The sequence below is a fragment of the Ursus americanus genome, chromosome 33 (genome assembly GCF_024610735.1).
Source record: "Ursus americanus isolate L20-20 chromosome 33, mUrsAme1.1.p, whole genome shotgun sequence".
Taxonomy (NCBI): domain Eukaryota; kingdom Metazoa; phylum Chordata; class Mammalia; order Carnivora; family Ursidae; genus Ursus; species Ursus americanus.
In genome coordinates, this window is record NC_142159.1 from 3,768,295 (window position 1) to 3,789,875 (window position 21,581).

Consider the following 21,581-nt stretch of genomic DNA (forward strand, 5'->3'; position numbering starts at 1 on the left):
GAATTCAAAAATTCTTAATACAGCTATCAGGAAAATCTCAGAAGGGTGGTTGTCTGGCTCAGTCAGAAGAACATGGGATTCTTGATATTGGGGTTGTGAGTTTGAGCCCTATGCTGGGTGTAGAAATTACTTAAATAAATAAATAAACATTAAAAAAAAAAAGAAAGAAAGAAAGAAAAAGAAAATCTCAGAACAGAAATTCAAGAACTTAGGGAAGAGACAGCCAGTCAACAGAGGAAGTAAAAACAAAAGTCCTACAGATCAGATTCATGAAAGAAATGGAAGAAAAAGATTTTTAGGGGCGCCTGGGTGGCACAGTGGTTAGGCGTCTGCCTTCGGCTCAGGGCGTGATCCCGGCGTTATGGGATCGAGTCCCACATCAGGCTCTTCCGCTATGAGCCTGCTTCTTCCTCTCCCACTCCCCCTGCTTGTGTTCCCTCTCTCGCTGGCTGTCTCTATCTCTGCGAAATAAATAAATAAAATCTTAAAAAAAAAAAAAAAAAAGAAAGAAAAAGATTTTTAAAAGTTGAAAAATGTAAGCACATGGTAAAAATTACACTACAAAAGGCACAATAAGGAGCAAACAGAATAGTAATGTTTTAAAAGAAAATTAAACAATTAAAAAAAAAGACTTGAACCTATATGTTCAAAGGGAACCTTTGAAAACTGACCTAAAATGATCAACACCGACAAGAAAATCCAGTGAAAATAAGAGCAAAAATAATTTTAGCAACCAGACAAAAAAAGCAGGTTCCCTCTAAGGGAAAGAAAATCAAGGTGATATGATACTTCTCTGCTGAACATCAAGACAGGAGACAAAATACTTAGAAGATATTCAAGAAAGTGTTAAGTCAATAATTTTATGTCTTAGACAAACAATCCTTCAGGAGTAAGGCTATCAGTAAATGGTTTTCAGTATTTAACACTTAGCTCTTATTCATGAGCCCTTCTCTTCTTGAAGAAACAACTGAGTTAACAAGACAGGGAACAACAAATGTTAGTGAGGATATGGAGAAAGGGGAACCCTCTTATACTGCTGGTGGAATGCAAGCTGGTACAGCCAGTCTGGAAAGCAGGATGGAGGTGCCTCATGAAGTTAAAAAACAGAGCTACCCTACAACCCAGCAACTGCACTACTGGGTATTTACCCTAAAGATACAGATGTAATGAAAAGAAGGGGCACACGCACCCCAATGTTCATAGCAGCAATGTCACACAACAGCCAAACTGTGGAAGGAGCTGAGATGTCCTTCAACAGATGAATGAATAAAGAAGATGTGGTTCATATATACAATGGAATATTACTCAGCCACCAGAAAGGATGAATACCTACCATTTGCATCGATATGGATGGAACTGGAGGGGATTATGCTAAGTGAAATAGGTCACTCAGAGAAAGACAACTGTCATATGGTTTCACTCATATGTGGAATGTAAGGAATAGAGCAGAGGACCATAGGGGAAGGGAGGGAAAACTGAATGGGAAGAAATCAGAGAGGGAGACAAACCACCAGAGACTCTTGACTCCTAGAAACAAACTGAGGGTTGTGGAAGGGAGAGGGTAGGGGGAGGAGGTAACTAGGTGATGGGCATTAAGGAGGGCATGTGATCTGATGAGGACTGGTGTTAAACGCAACTAATGAATCATTGGACACTACATCAAAAACTAATGACGTACTGTATGTTGGCTAATTGAATTTAAATTAAAAAATTATAAAAATAATAATAAATAAACTAAAACAACACACACACACACACACACACACACAAAAGAAAAAACTGAGGACAAACTGCAACCAAGAGATGACAGGAAAAATCAGCCCAAGGACTGATAGCATAAATACACTTAATTGTAGATTTGAGATGAAAGCAAATGCATATACGAGTGACAGACTAGAATGCAACTGTTACATGCTCTAACAATGCAGGAATAATAATATATACAAATAAATCAATGACAGTGGAAAACATAAAAAGTAGAATGAACTTATTGATTGTACCTTACAGTAATAGATAGGAGTCAACGTTGAAAGTCAAACAGTAAAAGTTTGAGCAAAATTATAAAGAACAATAATATAATGGTATATTTGCTAAAGCTAGTTAGTAAAGGAGAGGGAGGGAAGAAGGAAAGGAAGATAATAAAGCTAAAATAATTGTTACTTATTAAGGAAAAAAGACACCGCTTTAAAAGAAAGTGGCATAGCATAATATACAAACTTGTCCAATCACTATGTTGTATACCTGATACTAATGTAACACCGTGTGTCAACCACACTTCCAAAAAAAAAAAAAAAAAAAAAGTAAAAAAAAAAAAAAGAAACATGAGTATTATATGAAGGTGTAAGTATAAAGGTTTACCACTGGTGGGGAAAAAAAACCCTTAATATCAAAACCATTATTTAAAAAGCACACAAGCAGACCACTAGTAGTTTCAAGAACATATATAATCAGAAAATATAATATAAAATAATGTGACACAACTAAGACCAAGCATGTATGTCCTTCCTATCTATCCAGCTTAACTCATCCGTTAACAGAAAAAAAGCTCTAGACTGAATCACAAAAAGCAAAACCATTCTATGCTGTCACCAAGATATATCTGTGATTCTGAAAGCATTTAAAAAGGTAAAGGAAAGGAAAAATTAACAGATAGGATAAGGTTCACAAACACATGGATTGTAATCCTTTCATTAGATTATGCAGACTTTTAGTCCAAAGTTTAAGAAGAAAGTCACTTTATCATTGTAAAGGGTACAATTCACAAGGAAGAAACAGGTACATATATGCACTTAAGATAGCAGCAACATTCAGAAAGCAGAAATCACACAGGAGATATTAGGAGAGAGAAACACGATAATAGAAATTTAAAAATTCTTCTCCCAGTCTGAGAGAACAAGTAAACAAAAATAACTCAGAAATGATCTAAAACGGTAAGCACTGATGGATATTCATTTAACTCTACCCTAATAATTGAATATACGTATTTTCAAATACTATTGAACTTTCACAAAAATTGACTATGTATTAGACTACAGAACGTACATCAACAAATCTTTCGTTCCTTCCTTTTAGAGAGGTGGGGGGGCTCAGGTACCTGTGAGCAGAGAGAGAAACAAAGGGGGGGGGGCAGAGGGAAAGAATCTCAAGCCAACTCTGCACTGAGTTACGGAGCCTGATGCAGGGCTCAATCTCATGACCCTGAGATCATGACCTGAGCTGAAACCAAGAGTTGGACACTTAATCCAATGAGCCATCCAGGCACCCCTAGACTACAAAATATACCTCAACAGATTCTAAAAGGAGAAATACAAGTCACATTCTCTGATTAACAATCCACAAAACTAGAAATTTTCAACAAAATCAGAAAGTAAAAAAATCTTCAATCTGAAAATTTAAAAAGTCTCTCAATCAACATTTGGATAAGAAGGAAAATACAAATAAAATTTGTGGTGTTTCTAAACAATAATAAAACTTCTACACATTAGAAGCTTTGGCATGTAGCTAAAATAGTGATCAGAAGAAAATTCATTGCTTTAAATAATTTCATCAGTAAGAAAAAATGAAAGTAAATGAGTTACTAATACAGCTCAAAAAGTCAGAAAAACAACTAAAGTAACAAAGTAGAAAAAAAGTAGAGGAAAACACTTATAAAGCCAAAAGCAGAAATTAAGAATTTAGAAAACAGAAAGCCAGAGAGCTTAAAAAAAAAAAAAAGTTTCCAAAGCTCTTTTGCCAGGTGGCTGGGGGAGGGGGTGTTGAAACCAGTTATTTACACTACTCTATCTCTCCTAATCAAGAGTAAAATGGACAAAACACAAATATACAAAATAAGAAATGGGGGGGGGACCAGAGAAGTAAACATAATTTCAAAAAATAAGAAACTATGTAAAACTCTCTATAAAAATCAAATACAGATAAAATAATTTTCTAAGAAGATATAACCTACCATAACTGAACCCCAAACTAAGCCTAAACAAGCTGATTTTCACAAAATAAATGGAAGTTTTCAAAGAGCTACTACCCATCGAGCAAAACAAAACATACCACGCCACAAAATTTTATAGAATTCTACCAAATTTTAAGAGCTGACAATTTTAATACTATTTAAAACCTTGTACATTTTAGAAAATGAAAACTTCTGATTTTTTATGATAAAAGATTAATACCAAAACTTGAAAAAGATTACACAAAAAAAGATTACAGATCAAACTTGCTTTTGCATTTTGATTAAAAAAGTAAAATATTAGCAAACAGAATACAGTATCACATTAAAAAAATCCAGAAACACAAGTCTAGTTCAATGTTTGTTAAAAAGAAATATCGTATCATTAGCTCCACTGATCCTGTAAGAAATCTGACAAAATTCAACATCCATTCTTGATTAGAAGTACTTAATAAAATAGCAATCAACAGATGCTCTTATACATATACATACATATTATGTATATATCATACTTAATGTAGAAACATTGGAAGCATTCCTTTCTATGGTAAGGAATAAAAAGAGGATGCCCACTAATCACTCCGGTTAACACTGTCTAATTAGTCAATACAATCTGGTAAGAAAAAAAATCAGAAGTATAAAAATCCAAAGGAAGAGGTAAACCTATCACTATCTGCAGATGAAACGATTATAACCTAGAAATGCCAAGAAAATCACTTGAATAACTACTATAAACAAAAATGGAATTCAATAAGGCAGAGAGAAAAAGGTATACAGAAGTCAAAGGCCTTCATGTATGTAAACAATAACCAGTTAGTCTATAAATCCATTTAATAGCAAAAAAAAAAAAAAAAAAAAAGAAAGAAAGAAAGAAAGAAAAAAGGCGGGGAGGGGGTATATGTGCAAGATATGTGCAACTTTTACGTGAGGAAAACTTTAAAACACCGCTGAAGGAAACAAAAGTAATCTTGCACCAATAAAAAGGTACAGTGTTTTCTTGGACAGAAAGACTCAGTATCTTAAAGATGCCAATTTGTCCTAACAATTTATAAATGTAGTGAGATTTCAATAAAAATAATAGCTCATCCTCCCACACCCACTGGTGTTTCTACAGCTTACATGGTAAAATAAATAAGAATAGCCTAGAAAAGCCTGAAGAGAAATTTGAGACGAGCCCTATAAGATACTACAAGTCATAAAAAAGAAACGATTGAGTACTCATTAAAGTGTTTGTGTATATGTATTTACCATCCCCCCACCAACAAAGACACAAATTTCTACACAGCAAAATACAAAAACAAGACCGTACCAAAGGTTAAAAGACAAACGATCAGGGATAAATGCAATTCATAACACAAGGGGCTAATCCCCTTAATTTAGAAAGCTCTCAGTAAACGAGAAAACCTAAAATCCAACAGAAAAGAAGGACAAAAGACATAAACAAACAGCTAATAAAAAAATAAACAAGGTGACCCTTACACATGTGAAAAGATGGCCAAATGCAAAATGAAAGTACATGAGGAAATGATTTCTTGCAAATCCAATTAATAGAATCTAGAGTTTGACATTTCTAGTAGCAACAAAACAGGTAGTCTCATTCACTGATGCACAATATTTAGAACCTCTACAGAGGGCAATCTGCCAATAATGATCAAAATTACGAAGACATTTGCCCTTGACCCATTAATCTTCCCTCCTGAAATCTATCCTAAAGATACATCTACATATATAGGAAACAATGTTCTGAAACGGCAAACAAAACAGCCCTTGTGTACATCGAAAGAGGACTTCTGAGATATAGCTCCTCAATGACATATCTCCACAATGGTAGAAGCAACTGAAAATAATGCAGAAACCATGTAGTGATCTGGAAAGATCTAGGGATCCTTGAAGGAATGGCTGATTCCAGGTTTAGGGTAGGAAATATAAGATAAGCCTGAAATGTCCTCCCGTGCCAGAAAGCAAAAAAGCTATCAAAGACTAATAAATACAGAATTAGAAAAAATACCACTCGGTAATTGCTACTGAAATAAATGATCTGGGTAACAATGATTACTGAATTGAGTATTAGTAATTGAAAGGCTGACTGGGAGATTTACAATGGAGAGATCAGGCCTACTGATCTCTGAACCTACAGATCAATCTTAGTAGCACTAAAATTGGAACCACTAGATACTGTGTGCCTCCTAATATGATACCATATGAAGCATGTATGAAGTATTCTGAACCAGAACTGAATCAAACTTCCAGGGCCAACTTTCATTTTCAGGAAATACAGGGGACAGAGGAACGAGGTAATGACACCACAAGAACAAAAGACAAATGTGGACTTTTGGATATTCTTCAGGTCAAGTGACAGAGTTTCTCCAGCAAGTCAATGGCATTAAAAAAAAAAGAAGAAACAAAACAAGAGGAAGGAAATGGGACTACTACATTAAAAAAGGCATATGAGCTAAACATGATATGTGGATCTTGTTTGGATCCTGATTAGAACCAACTAACTATAAAATGATATATTTGAGTCAATCAAGGAAATCTGACTACAGACAAGGAATTAGAGGCTATATGATTTTTAAAATTTTCTTACATATGATAATGGCATTATGACTGTGTAAGAAAACACCCATTTTTTTTTTTTTTAGAGGTACATACTGAAGTAGTAGAGGCAAAATAACTTGCTATCTGGAATTTGATTTAGAGGAGTAAATGTAGAAAGTTTAAGGAAAGGTGGAAAATTCTTGACAGTTTGCAAATAGGTGGCAGTTTATCACACTATTTTCCCTACTTTTATATATACTCAAAAATATTCATGAGCTAAAAACGAGAACGCAATTAGCACCACCATAAGCATCAGCAGTTGGTATAACACCTGGGGTCACCATGACAGACTACTTTTCCTTTAAAACATGTACTTCATAATGAAATACTGACTCAAGAGTTAAAAGGGCAAAATATGAGATTGTTCAGATAATCATGTCAAGGCTTTAATGTGCTTACTTCATGCTCAGTAGCATTCCAGGACAACTTCTGTGTAAAGGCTTTCTAAATGAAATGTAGTAAAAATATAAAGGTTTCTCAACTCTGTCCTATATGTGTCCAAATATTACTTCCAAGACACCAGTACATATAATTATATATAAACTGCACACATACACACACATGCACAGACGCATGCGCGCGACACAGGAATCAACTGTCCAATACGGAATATGGTTTTAGTTCCCTTACCATCAATATTAAGCATCATTTTCCACATGGCAGGTCGAACAGATTGATGGAATCCAAACCATACTTCCCTGCCCCCTCCCAGGGGGTGGTCATATCCTTCTGGAGCTGAGAAAAAGGAACGCCCCACAGGCGTATATCTACAAAAATTAAAATGTCATGTTCAGTCCTTTCTTTCCCATATAGGTATTTAAATTTGCAGAATAGGTGAGTCTAGGGCACATAAACTTAATTTATCCTAATGATGCTTATCATTAGGAATATATGAAACTAAATATTTTCTAATTTGTGAAAGCAAAAAGCAGCCATTCTAAATGAAAGACGAAAATAAAACAAAAACCATCGGCATCCTTTACTGAAATTATCTCTTCCTAAAATGAATGTTAGTTTGGGTAAGAATAAATTTTATTTAAAATACTTTCTTAGAAACAGATGAAAAGAAAAACCAGTTCCAAACTTAGGAAATGCTGAAAAGTAAATAAATACTGATCGAAAGGCTATTTCTATAAATGTGTTTCCAAAACATATTTTTCTTTAAAAAGACACATTGATCCTACATATATAGGCACACCAATACAAACATACACTTGAGAGGTGGTAGTGTGATTAAGAGAGTAGCAATTTTAACACAAATTGATACTATTGTATAAACAATGAAATTACCTTTAGAACAAGGGGACTTAACTAAACATGTCAGTTACTCAGGATTTACAGCTTCTAAGATAAAGGTTTGACATTTTTCTAAAAGGTGTCCGCTAGAATAGCTACATTAATGATGTGCATTCACTTTCAAAAACAGTTCTGTAACTTACTTCTTCTGTCAATGAACTTGTATGCATGCTATTCTTTAAATGAAATAATCAAAACATAAACATGTGAAGGTTAATCCAAGGAGATCTGCACAGCTCACTCTTGGGAAGAAAGCCTTCACACTGAAAATGTAAAAAGAAAACAAAGCCAGAAGCACCCACTTCATGGAGGGCAGATGTCGTAGCACCACATCAACGGCGTGGACGGGATTAGTGCTGATTGGCTTGTCCAATTCCAGTGGCTCAGGCAAGGTCCGTCCTGTCAGTACTTCGTGTAGCAGGTGCCAACTCACCCGGGAGACAAATTTAATTGACACCTTGAAAGGTCGATCTTTTCCACCTTCCCCAGGTAAAGTAACATCTAAATCTACCTGTTGATGGGGAAATAATCAATCGATAAGAAAAAGATAAGTACAATTATTTTTAAGTTATAAAGATATTTAAGAAAAAACAGAGCAAATACTAAAAAAAAGTCAAGGCTAAATCAATAACCTCCAAGTTATACTGTTAAGCAAAAAAAAAAAAAAAAAAAAGCAAAGTACACAAGATTACAAATAGTATGCCATCCTTTATGTGAAAAAGGAGAAAAATGAGAAAATATACATATATCTTATTTCTGCAAAAGAAACAAAAGAAGTATGAACCAGAAACAAAGAAACTGGTTACTCTCAAAGGATGGGAAGAAACAGACTAGAAGAAATAAAGGAAGAACAACAATTCTGAGTATATTTTTCAGTATAGTTTTGATTTCTGGAACCATGTTAAATAAAGCTTTTTTTTTTTTTAATAAAGTTTTATCAGTTAAAAAAATAAAACCAAGAAGGATAAAGTGAAAAAGTTAAAATATAAACAAAATCAAATGAAACCAAATGTATTTCAAATAAATAACTTAACCACACTGAAAGAAGGGAAAAGAGAAAACATTAATGCAAGGAACTCCTGAACACGGTATACTGAATATATTCTCAGTTAGGGGTTTGGAGGACAGGCGGGTGGCATGGTGTAGTAATCCAGAAACAATTTTATAAATGTACGACAGGACTGAACAAATGAATAAAAGCAGTAATGTTCTGAGGTTCAAAAAAGAAGGAAAATACAAATATGCAATGTGGGGAGTAAAGGAAGAATCCTGGGGGGATAAACTAAAACTTAAAGAATCAGTTTGAACTCATGATTTCCGATACATATATATTGTACATTATACAATAAGTAGTACTTCTGCAGGATACGTATGGTAGGTTCATCATATGACATGTAATATTTATTATATATTGTCTCTTTTATTTACTTATTTATATATTTTTATTTCCTATCTGTGTCCATTTCAGAAACACCAATACCCCAGCAGCATGAATACATACCCAGATTTTGGTTTCTAAGTTGCATCCCTTTACTGAAAGAAACCACTGTTCCTTTGAGAAAGAGCCAGTTGCATGGCTGCAGCAGGGAAAACTTAAGATGAGCCTGGATCATCTTGTGCCAGAAAGTAAGGAAATACTCAAAAAAAGTGTATAATGTAAAAAGGAAACAGGAACCAGCTTAAAGGGGCTCCCAATGGCCAAATCTGGGACAACCGGGGCAGTGAAATAAGTAAGGATAAATAAATTAGGGAAAAGAAAATGCTCTCTGTTACAGGCAATACCAACTAATAAATGTAGAAGGAATGACAGAATTAGAAAATCACCATTACTACATAGTAATAATTCTTCCAAGCAAGAATCATCAATTACTTAAAAATCTAATGAGAAATAGGATTCCTTGTACCCTCCATATCGGGGTGCCTGGGTGGCTCAGTTGGCTAAGTGATCAATTCTTGATCTCGGCGCAGATCATGATCTCAGGGTCTTCAGATCAAGCCTGCATCGGGTGCCCTGCTCAGCAGGGAGTCTGCTTGAGATTCTCCCTCTCCCTCTGCCCCCTGCCCCCCAGTTCACACACTCTCTCTCTAAAATAAACAAATTTTAAAAATTTAAGGAAAAAAAAGTATTTCCCATATCAAAACGAAAAACTTCTTAGGGGCCCCTAAGTGGCCCAGTAGGTTAACCATCCAACGGTTCTTAAGCTCAGCTCAGGTCTTGATCTCAGTCAGGGTCATGAGTTCAAGCCCCCCGCCCTGGGTACGGAGCCTACTCAAAAAACAACAACAAAAAACAAAACCAAAAACGCTTCTGTGCACCAGAGGACACAATCAACAAAGTGCAAAGGCAACCTACAAAACGTGAGAAAATATTCGCAAATCATTTATCTGGTAAGAATCCCTAAAACTCAGCAACAACAAAAACTAATCCCAATTTAAAAAATGGGCAAAGGATGAAGATACACAAATGAGCTCATGAAAAGATGCTCAACTCACTAATCATTAGGGAAATGAAAATAAAAACCACAGTGAGATATAATCTCACACCCATTAGGATGGTTACAATAAAAAAAAAACAAACCCAGAAAACAACAAGTGTTGGCAAGGGTGTGGAGAATTTGGAACCCTTGTGCATTGCTGGTGTGAAAGTAAAATGGTACAGCCACTGTGGAAAACGGTATGGTGATTTCTCAAAATGTTAAAAATAGAATTACCACTTATACACAAAAGAGCTGAAAGCAAGAACTGAAATAGATATTTGTACACCCATGTTCACAGCAGCATTATTTTAATAGCCAAAAGCTGTTCATCACAGATGTATGGATAAACAAAATGTGGTATATACACACAAAGAAATATTATTCAGCCTTAACAAGGAAGGAAATTCTGACACATGCAACAACATGGATGGATTTTGAGGACATGAGGCTAAGTGAAATAAGTCAGTCACAAAAACACAAATACTGTATGATTCCACTTAGATGAGGTACTGCGAGTAAAGTCACAGAGACAAAAGGTAGAATGGTGGCTGCCAGGAGCTGAGGGGAGAATGGGGAGACTTAGTGTTTCATGGGTACAGTTTCAGTTTTATAAAATAAAAAGAGTTATGGAGATAGATAGTGATGATGATTGCAAATGTACTTCATGCCACTAAAATGTACATTAAAAATGGCTCAGTTGGTAAATTTTATGTTATGTGTATTTTACCGTAATTTAAAATAAAATCTCTCCACAAGAGTAAAGAGAAGAAAAACTTGACAGGAAAAACCTGGCAGATACCAGCTTAACCAAGTGACCAAACTTAACATTACAATTAACGGAACAAATACATATTAAGGTCTCCTGATGTGATCCATTGATAAGGAAAGAACACTTGTGTAATTATTTCTGCTAAAAATGCTTAATCAGAATCTAATCAAGAGAAAATCAGACAAACCCAGATTGAGGGACATTCTACAAAACAACTTGCCTGTAATCTTCTACCATGTTAATGTCATGAGAGGAAAAGAAAAAGGCTGGGAAACTCTTCCAGAACAAAGGACACTAAAAAGACGTGGTATCTTGGGGCACCTAGGTGGCTCAGTAGATTAAGCATCTCACTGTTGATTTTGGCTCAGGTCACGATCTCAGGTTTGTGGGACTGAGCCCCGTACTAGCCTCCATTCTCAATGGGGATCTGATTGAGAATCTTTCCCTCTCCCTCTGCCCCTGCCTCTGCTCATGTGCTTGCTCTCTCTTTCGAATAAATAAAAAAAATCTTAAAAAAAAAAAAAAAAAAAAGACATGTATCTAAGTACAATCATGAACCTGGACTGAATTTGTACTAGAGGGGGAAAAATGCTAAAAGTCATCAGTGGAACAAATGACAAAACCGGAATATGGGTTGTTGAGTAGATAAAAGTATATCGATAAAAAATTTAGTGGAGCGGAAAACCGTACTTTGATTTTTATCCTTGGTCTTAGGAAATACATATTAAAGGGCATCATACATGCAACCTTCTCTTGAATGGTTCAGGAAAAAATAAGTATGTATGTGTAGCTCACTCTATATAAATATCTATAATGACAACAAAAGAGAGAAAGAAAGAATGATAAGACAAATGTAAAAATTAAGGAACACTGGTGAATCTGGGTAAAAGGTCTACATGAGTTCTTTGACTCTTACAACTTTTCAGTATGTTTGAGTCTCACGTTGGGCTCCCTGCTGAGCAGGGAGTCTGCTTACCCCTCTTTCTCTCCTGCTGCCCCACCCCCTGCTGTCTCTCTCAAATAAATAAAATCTTAAAAAAAAAAACTGGAAAAAAAAATTATTTCAAAATAAAAAGTTAAAAAATATAAAAAATACACTCTTATGTATATATGGACTACAATAAAATGGTAATAAATGCATTTAAAGGGAGATACTGGGGGTGCCTGGGTGGCTCAGTTGGTTGAGTGTCCGACTCTTGGTTTAAGCTTGAGTCATGATTTCAAGGTCATGGTATTGAGCCCTGTGTCGGCCTCCATGATAGGCATGGAGCCTGCTTGAGATTCCCTCCTTCTCCCTATGCCCCCTCCCCCCAACTCAATCTCTCTCTCAAAAAACAAAAAAGTAAATAAATAAAAATCAAAAATAAAGGGAGATATTGCAAAAGAATAGCTTTTCAATAAAGGAAAGTATCTTACCCCAGTAGTTGCCACAGGTAGTGGATTGGCTGTGTAAAGGCTTCTTTTTCCATCATAAACTGGTCTACGGTCCCCAAATATAGTCACCTTAAAATGCTGAACCATTGAGTCAACCACCTCCCTAAAAAAAGGGAAAAAAATACATTCACATAATCCTCTGCATGATGAAATACAAAATAAAGTAATTCTCACACTATTTAAAGCTGCCAAAATTCTGAAAGACAATCATACTGATAAAGATATTGCTTTCAGGACCATACCCTAGAATATCAGAAAGACTGATTTCTGGCAAGGGATATGAATTTCACAAAAGACAGAAAAGAATTAATCCAGTGAATTACCTAATCATTCTGGGCCTCAGTAAACCTGCAAAATATTATCCTTAGAAAATGATCCCAAATCCCTTTTACCATCTCTGAGCATTACCTGACACATGAACTTCTCTATCAAAGAGTTTGACGCTCTTCACTCTGTGCTCAAATACCACCTAGCACATATGTCTACTAGAACATTTACTCCACTGTATTAGAATTATTGTACACTTCACTTCTATTAGACTGTGAGATTTTTGACAGCAATAAACACACTATACCCCTTAGTCCTTTTCAACCCCCTTCCCCATCCTTACAATATTATCTAGCCAGTAAGAATATTCGGAAACCTGTTTTCACCCAGCAAACATTTTTATCCTACATATACTTACATGGAAAGATACTCAAGACTTTTACATTAAAAAAATTAGACTATAGTGAGAATACAAAATACCCACAAATCAACATTTAATTTTGTACACACATTACTCATAAAAGCAGTGGAAAGATATCTAGAAGGATATGTACCAAATAGATACAGTGGTTACCTCTGGTGAGAGAAGTGAAAACGATTTTTTATTTTGTCTAAATAATCTAAATATATTATGATGAGAGTATACTTACATTATTACTGGTATAATTTACAATACATTTAAAAGAATGGGAAAAAAGATTCAATGCTAGCCTATGGGTAGGTAGGAGAGAAAGGAGAGAAAAAGGCATTCTCTGATACAAAATAATTGAACTGACTTGATACCTAGAGCAATTTTCTACATGCTCAAAATTTCTATTTTCCTTCTTCTTCAATTTCACTTTGCTCAAACTATTTAAATCAACATCAAGCCTCTTATAGAGTAAATTTTACAAAAAAGATTTGACTCACTGATCCGTTTTTACATACAAAACAAATTTCAAAATTTTCTGCCATTTAAGATTTTTTTCTGCAGCCATTATCATCAAGTCCAGTTTCTTATGTGAAACTTTACAGATCTAATTTGTCAGAATGTCTTGACTATTTTGTCACTTTTACTCAACAGTAAATCGGTGTAACTCTAAGCTTACCAAATCCGGACAACCCAATCAAACCACTCTAAGGATCAAAATGGTTGGAGGAGATTAAAATAGCTGTGCTATGGGGCACCTGGGTGGCTCAGCCGTTAAGTGTCTGCCTTCAGCTCAGAGCATGATCCCGGCGTTCTGGGATCGAGCCCCGCATCAGGCTCTCTGCTCCACTGGGAGCCTGCTTCTTCCTCTCCCACTCCCCCTGCTTGTGTTCCCTCTCTCGCTGGCTGTCTCTCTCTCCATCAAATAAATAAATAAAATCTTAAAATAAAATAAAATAGCTGTGCTGAAACAACTTAGGATAAAAAAAGGTTCTGTTTCAATACCTAGCACAGTATATTCTTCATAAATGTTCTAATAGTGGATAATATACCTCAACAAGCTCCTAGAACCGCCAATGGAATCTAAAGCTGAATTAAACATATCTCCCCCATGTTATCTGGTTATCCTATTGCTGCTCCTCTTTACTGAGGCCTCCCTCTCCGCATTTACCCAGATTCAAAACCTGGCTCATCTCTTCATCCAATTAGTTGCTGACCTCACCTCTCTGCAGTACTTCTCACATCAGTCCTTTACTTTTCATTCCCAATTACCACCATCTTAAATTATAACCTCATGTTCCAGTATACCTGGATTATTTTAAGTCTCTTGTTTTTTGTTTTTAAAGATTTTATTTATTTATTTGACAGAGAGAGACAGCCAGCGAGAGAGGGAACACAAGCAGGGGGAGCTGGAGAGGAAGAAGCAGGCTCCCAGTGGAGGAGCCTGATGTGGGGCTCGATCCCAGAATGCCGGGATCACGCCCTGAGCCGAAGGCAGACACTTAACGACTGCGCCACCCAGGCGCCCCTTAAGTCTCTTGTTTTTTATGCCTTTAATTTTTTCTTCTCCAACCCAACTTACATATATCACTGCCAAATGAGTCCCCAAACCCCACTTTTATGTCCCAGATACAAAAGGTTAAGTTAATCATACTCCTCGATTCATGGCTTATTATCATTCATCTGTACAAGACCTCTCTTCTTTCCTTCCATCTCCACTTCCTAAACTCCCTTCCTCTTCTCAATAAGTTATTTCTTCTAATGCGTTTGATGAACATCCTTCTGTTTGCTTATATTCCCACTTTTATCCTCTGGCACTAGGTTTTTAAAATGTATTCATATTGCTGTGGGATGCTTAGTTCATTGTTTCTGATTGATGCAAAGTACTCCATATGTTGTCTATCCATTCACCCAACAATGCAGACTTTAATTGCCAGCTACCGAAAACAATGGTGCAATGCAGAATCTCTTACTATATCCTTTTATGGACTTGCGTGAGAACTAATCTCTGGTTGTATACCCAGGAACAAAATTGTTAGGTCCAAGTGAATTTTATCAACTAAGTGATGAAGAACTGCCAAATTGCTCTCCAGAGCAGCTGAACAATCTATATTCCTGGAGGTTTCTATTTCCCCATATCTCAGACAAGATTAGGCATTATCCAGCTCTGCTTTCTATTTTTTGCTAGCCTAGCAGGTAAAACTAAAACGTTATTTTAATTGGGATTTCTCCTGGTACTAATGAATTTGAGCATTCCTTCATGTACCTGTTCCTTCTGTTAATTCCCCGTTTGTTTCCTTTGCTCATTTTTCTATTGGGGCCCCAGTCTTTTTGTTGAATTGAAGGAGTTTCTTTGATAGCCTGATAGTCCAGATATTAATTCATTAACAGGTTTAGTTATTGCAAATATCTTCCAAATGTTATCTGCCTGTTAACAATACATATGTATTTGTTGAACTGAAATCCTTAATACTATATCATCAAATGAATCATTTTTCACCTTATGGTTTCATGCTTTTAAGCCCTGCATCAGGCTTCCTGCTCAGTGGAGAATGTGTTTGTCTCTCTCCCTTTGCCCCTCCCCCTCTGCTCATGCTCGGTCTCTTTCTCTCAAATAAATAAATAAATAAATAAATAAATAAAATCTTTTTAAAAAGAGAATTATTTTCCTAATACTAAATCACAAAGTGTTTCATTAACTATAGCTTTATCTATATATAGTTATCTATATATATAGTTTTATAACTATCTATAGTTATCTATACATATAGCATATATATATAGTTTTATCTATATTATTTTGGCCACTAATCCATTTGAGGTCCTTCTTTATAAACAGTGTTATATAAGGAATCTATTTTATTTTTCTCCATATGGTAAGCCAGTGGTCCCACACCACTACTAAATAGTCTATACATAACCAATCAATTTAAAATGCCATCTTTTGGGGTGCCTGGGTGGCTTAATTGGTTAAGCGTCTGACTCACGATCTCGGCTCAGGTCTCGATCTCACGGTCATGAGTCTGAGCACCACGTTAAAATAAATAAGGAAATAAAATGCCATTTTTTTTTTTTAAGATTTTATTTATTTATGTGACAGAGAGACAGCCAGCGAGAGAGGGAACACAGCAGGGGGAGTGGGAGAGGAAGAAGCAGGCTCATAGCGGAGGAGCCCGATGTGGGACTCGATCCCTCTACGCCGGGATCACGCCCTGAGCCGAAGGCAGACGCTTTAACGACTGCGCTACCCAGGCGCCCCATAAAATGCCATTTTTATCTTATAAGTTCTCAACATATAAATGAATCTAGCTCTTGAATTCTCTGTATTGTCCCAGTGGTTTATTTGTCTGTTCTTAAACAACTATCTTAGGTTTTCACAATTACTAAAGTGTTTTATTATACTGTAACATGGGGCAGGGCAAGTTCCTTTTCTTTTTCTAAGTTAACCGGGACATTTATGGAAACTTTTGATCAGAATAAACTTCTAAAGTGGTCCCCCCAAACTATCAATATCATAAAGAAAAGAAATATATCTAGTGCACTACATATAGTAAATAAGAATAAAATATGTTAGTTAAGAAACCCTCAAATTGGGGCGCCTGGGTGGCGCAGTTGTTAAGCGTCTGCCTTCGGCTCAGGGCTTGATCCCAGCGTTCTGGGATCGAGCCCCACATCAGGCTCCTCCGCTAGTACCCTGCTTCTTCCTCTCCCACTTCCCCTGCTTGTGTTCCCTCTCTCGCTGGCTATCTCTGTCAAATAAATAAAATAAAATCTTAAAAAAAAAAAGAAACCCTCAAATTATACATACTTGGGAGACACTGCTAGTATACTAAAAACAAATGAGCATGTTTAAAGTTACTAAAACACCATAACAATGAACTCAATGAAGATGAAATATAATAGGGGTAACTGTAAAGTCTAAACATTTCTGTTTAAAAAGCTCAACTGCAAAAGAACAGATTAGAGGATGTGAACTTACTCACTGCTTTTGTGGAAAGGGGCTTTAGGTGACTCTTAAGTCCAGAATGAACTAATAGTGAGATGTAGCTTCCTCAAAATTAAAAAAATTAGGTTGCATATATTTAAGTGCCCAGTATAAAGCATATCACCATCCCATCACATATTATATAGTCATTGTGCACTCTGAAGTACTCTGTTCAATTTGGAAAAATTTAAGACCCTAAAAAAATGAAACATAACCAGAAGAAGGTAATCCTGATAGAAATTCATGTAACATGAGTAAAAATAAATCAAACTAAGGACTTCAAGTCTGGAATAGGAAAGACTCAAAGGAAATTATAGAAGCCTCTGGTTATTTTGATGGACTGTCCTGTGATAAACTAAGCAGAAAATCTACCTTGTTTGAAAGGATAGAACTAGGATACAACTCACAAATAATTGGAAAGATATAAGAAGCTAGACTTTGGAATAAATATTTCCCACATTTCCTAACCACCAGAATTATTCACAAGTGGATTACACTACCTTATAAAGTACCTAAGTTCATCCTTGCTAGAACAGCTCAAGGAGCAGTTATGTCACAGAAGATACCAACTAGAAGATACCAACCAGAAGACTGAAATGAATAATCTCTGCAATCCCCTCTAACAGTAAAATTTAATTAGGAGAATACCAAAGAATGAAACACTGCAGATTTTACCATGGCATCAGATATAAAAACTTCTTTATGAATAATTACACTAAACACTGGACTCAAGTTCTGAGAGCCTTTAACAGAATGGTGTTAGGATTCTATATACACTGGCCAATTCTAACATTAAACTACTTTTAAGTTCATAACTGCTAACACCTATGTTTCAAAGGGAAATAGCTTTTCTAAGGACCATCATTTATTATGTCTCTTTAATCTCTCACTAATACGATGTAATTGATATATTTAGATATTTAATGAAACTTTAGTATGCAAGTTAACAAAATGACAATTCAAGAAACTGCAAATTTTCACTTGTTATTTCAAAAGATACTGTGACAAAGGGTAATGTATTAGAGTGCTCATCAGGCAGGCATGTGAAACTAAATAAAAACTCTAAAATAGTAATTTAGTCATCTATTCAGCAACAGCAGCAAAGGTGCTCACTGTATTTTGAAGAAAGTTTGAATTGGGAAATTGCCAATTTAAGAAACCTCTACATGTGCTAACATAAGCACTGGAAGAAAAATAAGTAGATGTGAGCTTTTAGTCCCACTCTGCCACTAGGTTGTTATGAAAGTTACCTTGCCTCTCTGACTTTAGTTCCTTCATTGACAAAAATGGGATAATAGTCTCTGGGCTGTTACAGGGACCATATGGGATATTGGTGAAAGTACTTTTGGGGGAAAAAGGAAATTATATATATATGATACTATTTTTTACAAAAATTTAAGCATAATTATCTCACAAATATACTTCAAGACTATATTGAAGTATTGAAGTCTTCCAAACAACAAACAGATACATCACAACGTATTAGTATCAAAGTAAATTAATACAAAGAATAAATTCTGGTAATTTAACATAAACTGTGAATTTTCTCTATGTCACAGTTGTGGAACTGTCTTTGTCTTATGTGCAGGTGTTTTTTATTGTAACAATGGGGAAGAATCCTTTGATCTTTTGTTCAAATGTAGAAATTTTAGCACAACATTTAAGTGTATATTGTAGTAAAATTACAATTACCAAAATATGCAAACTACTTTAACTTCCAAAGCAGTATTTAGGAAAGCAATTTGGGAAAGAAAATCTGAGTAAATGGGAATAAGAACTTCTAACCAATCTTTAGTGGCTTCCTTTGACTAATGACCTTAGTCTGAGAAGGAAAGAATTCTCACAGAGTATAATATGATGCATTTTTGTAGAACTTTGGGATAGAATTTAAAAATCCTTAAGAATATCTGGCGATTACTACAAAAATGGAACCTACCTGGGTGCATTATGTTTTACAAAGGGCTACAGCCTACCTTTCCCACTCTTACCTCAACCACCACTTCCTACATTCTGGTACCAAGTCTTTTGACTCCATCATGCTCTGGTGCACAGACTGTAAAGTAAAATTTAATATTGGTTTCAGTAAGTACCACTTTACCACCTGACTCATGCAGCAGAAAAATGGTAGGAGAGGGAAATTTTAATGTAAAAAGGAGAAGAAATTATTTTCATTAATTGTTCTATATGCTCATAGAGACCCACCTTCATCTCATTTCTAGTTATCTTTTATTCTCTGCTCTCAAAAGGTAGAATGGGAAATATTATTTTAGTCGATACAAGAAGACATGAAATAATATCTTCCCCTGAAAGTGACTACTGACATTAGTTTAGTATTCATAGCTACAATAAATTAATCTGTCACTATAGTACAGACAGAAAGAAGGAAGATTGCTAAGGTATAACAAGATGGTAAAATCGCCCAGAGGCTTGCTTATAAAACACAACTAAAACAGCTGGCAGTCTCTCCTTGTATCCTTCCAACTTTGAATTTATCTTCCTAACTCTTCAATAAGTAACAGAGAAGGTCGCCAATGAATACTTTTGCATCAAGATAAAGTTTAAAAGATACAGAATAGAGAAAAAGGGGTTATACTTTAGATCAAATTTTTAGTACTTTATAATATAAAATCTGTAGTACACCAGAGCATTTTTCTAAAAACTGTCTTCATAATCATTTCACATGGGTATGAATTCTTTCGTAATTTTATTTAACTACACTTGGCTAATCCAGTGGAGTAAACATTACCAGTATTCACAGATAATTGATGGATTACTTGAGACCGAGAAATTATTTTTTAACTTAATCTGGCTTACACTAACAACTCTATTCTAGAACACTTCTACCTTAGGCCACCACTGACTTTTTTTTTTTAATTTTATTTATTTATTCGACAGAGATAGAGACAGCCAGCGAGAGAGGGAACACAAGCAGCGGGAGTGGGAGAGGAAGAAGCAGGCTCCCAGCAGAGCAGGGAGCCCAATGCGGGGCTCGATCCCATAACGCCGGGATCACGCCCTGAGCCGAAGGCAGATGCTTAACCGCTGTGCCATCCATGCGCCCCCCCCCCCCCTCACTGACTTCTTAAAAGACATGGTCTCTTTTCAGCTTTTACACCCTGGCTTCCTTTAGCATTTGCCACTGTGATCAATCCTTGAAAATCATGATCCTTTCTTTACCTTCTCTGAAACAGCTTATACTTTGTCCTGGTTCTCCTACTTTTCCAGTCTAAGTGCCTTCACTGGCAAACCTGAAACAACGGTATCCCCAGAGATCCATTCTCAATCTTACTTTGACTCTGCTCACTTTCCCTAGCTTTTAACTATCACCTATATGCTGACACATCTCAAATCTTAATCTCTATCTTGACTTATTTCCTGAGCTCTAGGCACTTACTTCCAATAATCTATTAAACCTCCCTACTTTGATGTTTCTTATGCAATTCAACCTCCAAATATACAAAACAGAAAATAAAAAACTGGGTCCTTTCACCATCTGTATTTCTGTTAAAGCCATCACTATTGCACAAGTTAGGGAACGATGAAGCCATTCTTCTCTCTTCTCTTTACCTCCACACCTAAATTACTCATTCTTCTAAATGTTACATCTAAGCCCTTCCTTCATCTCCACTGCCACTGCTGGTAGTTAGTCTTAGAAAACACTATCTCTAATCTAGAAAAGTATGTATCAGAGATGCTAGAGGGTATGCTAGAATATGAGGGGAAAAAAGAAGTATTTATATTTAATTTTCATCTAATAATCAGAAATTAAGATTTATTAACATTCATGAATATGGATTGACAATGAAGACTTCACTTAGCCCTTGTCAGATGATCAGTGTAACATATGGTGCACCAGGAACTCTAAGAGAATTAACAGGACTTCTGCAACATGTAGGAGTTACCAGTGTACTGTAGCAACACTGTATGGTAGCAGATGTTAACTACATTTACCTTGATGGGCACAGTATAATGTACAGAGTTGTCAAATCAGTATGTTGTATACTTAAAACTAATATAACATTGTATGTCAATTATATCTCGATTTAAAAAAAAGAATCAACAGTGGAACTCTCACTCATTCATTTTCAGCATGTTGCAACTTATTTCAGTTCATGTGTGTGGCATATATTCAATCAGATTTTTGGTACATGAATACGAAAATTTCAAATTATTAAATGTATTTTTAAATAGTTTATTTCAAAATATCGTTTCCTGCCTTTAATTTTTCTGTAGTTATAATATGTTAGAATAGTGGTACATTTCTATAAATTTAAAAACTTTAAATGTGTGCAAATACATTATTTATTGTTCAGTTCGTGGTCAAACATATTTTAACTAATGGGGATGAGTAATCTGAAGATTTGAAGACCACTGATCTAGACTACTGCAAACAGCCTTCCCAA

General features: G+C 35.5%; 1 protein-coding gene across 3 annotated transcripts in view; it reads right to left on the bottom strand.

Moving 5' to 3' along the window:
* AGO3 (argonaute RISC catalytic component 3) overlaps positions 1-21,581 on the bottom strand; it is a 125,748-nt gene that overhangs the window by 72,520 nt on the left and 31,647 nt on the right. The window contains exons 2-5 of one of the 3 annotated variants that reach the window (XM_045782423.2): positions 19,167-19,231; positions 12,500-12,620; positions 8,140-8,348; positions 7,172-7,308 (exon numbers count right to left, since the gene is read on the bottom strand). In XM_045782423.2, the coding sequence (XP_045638379.1) occupies positions 7,172-7,308; positions 8,140-8,348; positions 12,500-12,620; positions 19,167-19,216 (517 nt within the window). In that variant the 5' untranslated portion in view covers positions 19,217-19,231. Of the gene's footprint in view, positions 1-7,171; positions 7,309-8,139; positions 8,349-12,499; positions 12,621-19,166; positions 19,232-21,581 lie in introns of those variants that run through there. The other 2 variants (XM_045782422.2, XM_087858685.1) reach the window with 2 other exon arrangements.